Consider the following 6,993-nt stretch of genomic DNA (forward strand, 5'->3'; position numbering starts at 1 on the left):
GAATGAAACTGTAAGCTTAGTTGTCACAGGTATTAGCTATATTTTAAACAAGCCTTTGAATATAACCAACAAACCAAAAAGACTTGACTTGTTGGTCAATTATATTTATAAATGAATGCGCGTAACTGTGGACATATACAGGTGTTATGTTTAACTTGGTTACCTTTGTGATTAGGCTACTACCGAGGAAAAAAAAAAGCTGGCTGTCCTGTTTACTTTCTTATTTAAAACTACATGATCTACTGAATTAGACAATAACGCCACACAGATGGGTTTGAAAATTCTATCACCCCCTATTTTCAACAAAAGCGTTACTCGCATCAATTCCTAAATACATGTCCAAACAATGTGCAAATAATATACATTTGACAAAAATAATATTATTTCAATTTGAAATATGCTCATAAAAGTGATAATAAAAAAAAAACACTGCAGCGTGCCTATACAGACTTATTTATAGAGACATACACAAAGTGATACAATTCATCAAGGCATTAATCCTTTAAAATAGTTCAGTGGTTTTTATTCTTACAAGTGAATACAACATCATAGCAAAGAAGGATGTCAAGTTATGTATTATAAACATGCAGTTTTCACCATGCTGATTTGTCATTATTGTGCGCATGCCGCATTTGAACTGTAAGGATAACAAGTTAACTGTATAATCACTATATTATCTGCCCCTAAAATATGTCGCAAGTCACGGAGAAATAAATGAAGAAAGAAAGAAAACAATGGTGCGATCTGAATGAATTATTTAGAAATATGTTACCGTTTTTTTCTTTTTTTTTATCGCTCTCTCCTACCCAAGTTCGAGTCTCAAATCGATCCGATCTCATGCCTTTGGAAGCAACCACGATTTGCTTTCACATCAGCAAAAAACTAAGAATTTTCCCATGTATTAACTTTTCAAACTAAAAAAATAAAAGTGGAATTACCGACATGCATCACAGCAGCAGTCACAACAATGGGCTACAATCCTTTGCACTTATTTCCTTTACGTAATATTTTTCCATTTAAATAAAGTATGTAAAGCTCTGTGCATACCTGAGAATCCGGTGCAAGACACCAATGAAGTGAGTTCGTCGTCTGCATGTTTCACGAATGAACTCGTGAAGCAAATTTCGATAGCCTTTTTCCCCTGCTAACCTCAGTGTGTATCCACAAAATCTGACTACAAAGTGTAATTTCCTAATTTATCCAGAGGAGGGAGACTTTTGGCTCTCTTCTCTCAATACGTCCCTTGTTAATGAGTTTTGACCACGACTTAAACCTGTGGGACTCTTTTGAAAGGTTTATTTTTGACGCACAGCACTCACCTTGATATGGTAATTATACCCTAAGTATATAAGATAAGTATATATGATGCTGATGTCTATTAAAAATAGCACTCTGTTGTGACGGTCTTGTTTTCTCACACAACAACAGCAGACTAAACACTTTTGCTCACTGATTTCGTTACAGTAACCTAAACATTTCCCCCAAATGTTTGATGATCTCAAAAGATGTTCTCCATGTGTTGACGTTGGAGACTGGTGACCTACACACATGTACGGATAGTGACACCGCTTCTTTTTCTATTGGGTCGTCTGTAAACTTTTACAAGTGAGATTTTGTGAGCTAATAAACTATGCCTTCTTTACTTCCACAGGAAACTGTGAGCATGCTCTGATAGTGTTGGCCTTTGGAATTCAGTCAATATCCTATATAGTAATCATGTGCCAAAGATATGATTGCATTGTGTAGCCTATTATTTGGAGCATGTGCGCTGATAAATTAGGTTGGCTACGTTTCTGTGAAATGAGCATTACAAAATATTTTGATATGATATGTGTTTTTTTTTCCTTCTCACAACTTGTCAGTTCTACCTCACGCCAATGGAGCATTTCCATTGCTTCTACGTCAAATAAAAACGGTTTAACTCAAGCGGCAAAATATACAACTCTTTATTCATAAAGACTTGTTTACTTAATTAAAATATAAAATTGACAGCACATTGTTTAATTGCTAGTGATGGTTTAGAAATCAGAAGTATGAAATACACAGATAAAGGGCTTGGTTTTGCAGGGATTCATTGTTATTCTCATTGGTAGTGGCGCACGGCTAAATCATCAAGCTTTCACTTGATGTACGATTTTTTGCTCTGCAAAGGCGCACTTCATTCAGATTGTTTGCTAACAGATAGCAGATTTAACGTGTAGAATATGTGCAAAATACATGTAATACTTTTTCTCATAACATAGGCTACTTCCCGAAACGTGGATGCCTAAACAGCTCTTCTGTTGCTTAGAGCACCCTTTTCCATATTCCATAATTGCATATATTGCTTAACGTATCACCAGTGTTGGAAATGCGTCTCGTTTAAACAAAGCCTTGCTCTTTCCTTCTAATCTGAATTAATGTATTGAAAAGGTTAAATTCTGCATACTGGATGGTACGCGCACACACACGCAGCCTACCAGAAGAAGCCTGGACCAATGAAATCAACTCATCGCTCTCCGCGTAACCAGTTAGATTGACGTGGAGGACGCCTCAAATTAACTCCAGCAAACTTCACCCTGCGGGATCAGACAAATCCCTCTTTAACGGGAGAGGATCACTCGTATCCCATTCTACCCTAGACACGTTTGGCATGTAGAAGTTTTGCAGCCGGAACAAACAAAAGGTTGTCTGAACATCTTCACAAATTTACTGCATGCTGCAGCGTTCAGCCATTGAAGGGGAACTGTTTTAAAGACAAGCATCGCAAGAGCAAATGGGTGAGATCTCGTTCACATCTGCATGCTTATTTTGCAGAGATATGCTTTATTTAGACCAGAGATAACCGCAACCTTGAGCCTCAAACTGAACTGTCAAATGTTTGCTTTGGTTATGAGTATTGAAATAATTCAAATAAAGCTACTATACGGTGCCTGCCATGCAACGACTGTCTTATTAGGCCAATAACATGCATTATCTCTACTGACAATCTCAAGCGTTAACAATGTTTTAAAAATGCAGAAAAGATCGCCATGTTCATGTACAAATCTTGGATTTGCTTAACATGCCTGAACATCACTGAACATGTAGGCTACATGATGTGCCATGCTGTTTCACATAGCACATTTTCCATAGCATAAGTGTAATGCCTTTTGTTTCTTACAGAGCAAACCTACGGGGAGGTTAACCAGCTGGGGGGAGTTTTTGTCAATGGACGTCCTTTGCCCAATGCAATACGATTACGAATAGTGGAGCTAGCCCAGCTTGGCATCCGACCCTGTGACATAAGCAGACAGCTTCGGGTCTCCCATGGCTGTGTGAGTAAAATCCTTGCGAGATACAACGAAACTGGGTCCATTTTTCCGGGCGCAATCGGTGGCAGCAAACCACGAGTTACTACACCGAATGTAGTAAAAAATATACGGGAGTACAAACAAGGAGACCCGGGAATTTTTGCATGGGAGATCCGGGACCGTCTTCTCGCGGACGCAGTATGTGACAAGTACAATGTTCCTTCGGTCAGCTCTATCAGCCGGATATTAAGGAACAAGATCGGAAACCTCTCCCCGCCTAACCAATATGAAAATGGCAAGCAAGCACCTCCGCAGTCCAGCCTCTCGTACAACCATATATACCCGTATTCATACCCCAATGCAATGTCTCCCTCCGGGACCAAAATGAGCAATCCTCCCGGTGTCCCTGTCACGGGTGGGCATGTAAGCATTTCCCGCGGTTGGCCTTCACCGCACACGGTCAGCAATATATTGGGTTTTCGGGCTTTCATGGATCCTTCAGGTGAGACTATCGGTTTAGACAAATCTTAACCGCACATCAAACGGTTACATAGGCCTCAGCCTCAAGCTTGATTTGTGGTGCATGCACAAAGCAAACTGACGAGGCCTATGCAATCACCTAATGTGTGGCTTATTACAAAGATTCATTTTGAATATTGATACAGTTACATGAAGTTTAAAATTAAAATGTGAAATTTAGAAAACTGTTATTAAGACGTATTCACGCAAATATGGCCTAAGAATAACCGAGTAGGCCTTCGGATTCTAGGTATTGTAAAAAGTGGTAACCTGCAATTAGTATAACTATTTAGCTACCTGATTTGACCCATAAAGTAGTTTTGAAAATGTATAATGCATTTATGTTGATTGAATCATGTTAAATAGCATTTTAGACTAAAATATTTATTAGATATTCAGATGAGCAAATTATATCAATTTAGATATTTAAAAAATTTTTTTTTATGTATATACAGACTACGATGTGTCTATTCCTTAATTGTGAATTATAACGAATAAATTGTGATCACGCATTAAGCAACCCGATATATATAATATATATAAAATAAATCATTATAATAGGCATTATATATAAAACACGTTGTTGGAAATATTGTATATATGTTATGTATTCCTATATATGAAAATATATAGCTTATATATGGTCACCTCGAATAACTGATAATATTTTCGCTTAATACGTATCCATGTTAAATGTGCTGCACATTTGTCGAATGTATTTAAAAGATAGTTTAAATCATTCAATTACAAGGGAGACTATCGCTGACATTAGCTAATCCCGTAAATAATGCCTTATTATTCGTGGAGTAATTTTGATTTAGCTGGTTGCAAAACAAAGCAAAAACAGAAATTAAACGCATTTAAATCATTTTTCTTCCTCTAGCTATTTCTAGCGCTGAAGGATACGTACCAAAAATGGAGGACTGGGGTAGTGTGAATAGAGCGACATTTCCCTCTGCTCATGGAGTCAATGGAATAGACAAATCATCTATTGATGCAGACATAAAATACCCTCAGGTATCGTAGCAATTATAAACTGTTTTATTGTTTCAAATACAAGCTCTGTTCAGAAATAATTTCCACGTATTTGGATGTCATTTTGCAATTTGGTGTTGTTTTGTAATTACACACTCTAAAAAATGCTGGGTTAAATACAACCAACCCAGTGCTGGGTAAAATAGGGACAAACCCAGCAATTGCGTTGTTTTGACCCAGCGGCTGGGTTAAATGTTTAACCCAACCTTCTGGGTAGTAACCCAACCGCTGGGTCAAAACAGCCCAATTGCTGGGTTTGTCCCTATTTTACCCAGCACTGGGTTGTATTTAAGCCAACATTTTTTAGAGTGCACAAGTAAGTAAGTGTAATATGAATTAACAGCGATAGCCTACCTAAATAGAATTAATTTTATAGAGCTGCTTAAACGCTGTTATACCAAAGATTCTATTGCAGGTATATTTATGTGCAATAGCCTATAAAACGGACATTGTAAAGTGTTACCTTATCATGTATTATTTGTATACTTTTTTTTTTGGGCTTGCTCTGTCTTTATGTGCTTGTTTTTCGCCTGTTTCTTCAGCCTTCGTCGACTTTGTCTAGCTATGTCCCCGCATGCGCGTACTCTCCCTCCAACCAGTATGGCGTGTACAGTGGTCCAGCAGGCAGTTATGTGAGCCCAGGGCATCACTGGCAGGCCCAGGGCACCAGCCACTCCCACCCTGGCGGTGGCGTAGCGATGCACCCGAGTGACATCCATTCTTCTATGGCGTTCAAACATGCTGTGCGAGATGGTATGCACAATCATACTTTGAAATCAGTCACACTTCAACTGTTGTCCATTTTTGATGAGATTTGAGTATAATTGCTTACAGAGCATTATCATTAACTAACTTTAAAATAGTTTGACAATGATTAACCGTAGCCAGTTTTAAGATATGTATACACCTCTTAAACGTCCTTGGCTAGATTTATATTATTATTCACTTTACTTTAATGGCTAGAAACAACTCCTGGATAAATAAATGAATTTAATTGGTTCCAACCTTCATATAGAAACCTAATATGGTACTAGTGTTCTCAACCAAACCATTAGGCATGCACATAAAATTTCGTAAGAGAATGAGGTCGTGCAGGGTAAAGTAAGCGATCGAACTATTGCAGTATATCTCAATTGCGGCCTGTATGCTCACCAGTATCAATAAATTATTGGCCTCATTAATAGACCTACGTGTAATGCATTTTTGCTATTGATTATTGCCGTTTACTCAATTGTAGGCATTTAAAAAATATATATATATATATATACATCATGAAATAAATGGTCAGTTTTGGGCACTGTTTGTATTACGCAAATATGAAAATGTTAAGTATATTTCATAAACTTTGATTTCAGAATATATTTTTTAGTAAATGCATTTTAGAGAATCGTCTTGCCCCGATCCTATAGATTTACATTATTTAGAAAATGCGTGATTGGATGCGAGTAGAGTTACGACTTGTTTTGTCTCTAAATATGTTCTCCTGTTTGTCTTCCACAGGAGACAGAAAACCACAGAGTCCCCTAAGCAAGCAGCAACACGAAGCCTTGAGCAATGTACACGGACTCAACCTTTCTACCTCATCATCGTAACAACACAGATACATCAGTTTAGAAATGATCGCATTTCAAGAACGCAAACCGTAAGTTCAGCCACTGCACATCGTTCGACGGTGTTGTCCTGTTCAAGTCCGTGGCCAGCGCTCTCTGCGACAACATGGTATGCAAAATGAGATTTGTCTTAAAGCTAATTCACGCATCAGTACAAAATATTGTTTAAAGAATGGCAATAAATTACATACTCGTGTACATTAAATAAGCCCCTATGTGAACAAAGTAATAAATTGTTACTGTAAATATGAAGAAAGCTTTAGTTATATATTTTTATAAATTCATGTGTAAATATGCTAAATAAAGGTATTGCCTAAAAAACATTTGAAGTCAATATCGTTATTGTCTTTTATGATAACCCAACGTCACTTCAAATTCTCGCAAAGATATATGGACATTTCTATAACAATCTTTTTTTTCTCTCTCTGCTCGTTCTCGCTAGGGGTTTCAGTACCTATACATTTATGTCCACTCTAAATTAGCAGCAAAAAGTGCTACAACCTCTAAATTTTTTCAGCTAGAGAGTGTGTCACGCAATATGCTCTGCACGGAGTGAT

The 6,993-nt window shown here is 37.5% G+C and overlaps 1 protein-coding gene across 1 annotated transcript; it reads left to right on the plus strand.

Annotated features, from left to right (window-relative positions):
• Positions 1-2,755: 2,755 nt before the first annotated feature.
• Positions 2,756-6,418, plus strand: LOC107558344 (paired box protein Pax-1). Its single transcript, XM_016242001.1, has 5 exons — positions 2,756-2,759; positions 3,145-3,774; positions 4,675-4,808; positions 5,369-5,579; positions 6,327-6,418. Exons 1-5 carry the CDS (start codon positions 2,756-2,758, stop codon positions 6,416-6,418), a joined length of 1,071 nt encoding a protein of 356 aa, XP_016097487.1.
• Positions 6,419-6,993: the final 575 nt, after the last annotated feature.

This window comes from Sinocyclocheilus grahami, unplaced genomic scaffold, assembly GCF_001515645.1.
Source record: "Sinocyclocheilus grahami isolate Dianchi unplaced genomic scaffold, SAMN03320097.WGS_v1.1 scaffold642.1, whole genome shotgun sequence".
Classification (NCBI taxonomy): Eukaryota; Metazoa; Chordata; class Actinopteri; order Cypriniformes; family Cyprinidae; genus Sinocyclocheilus; species Sinocyclocheilus grahami.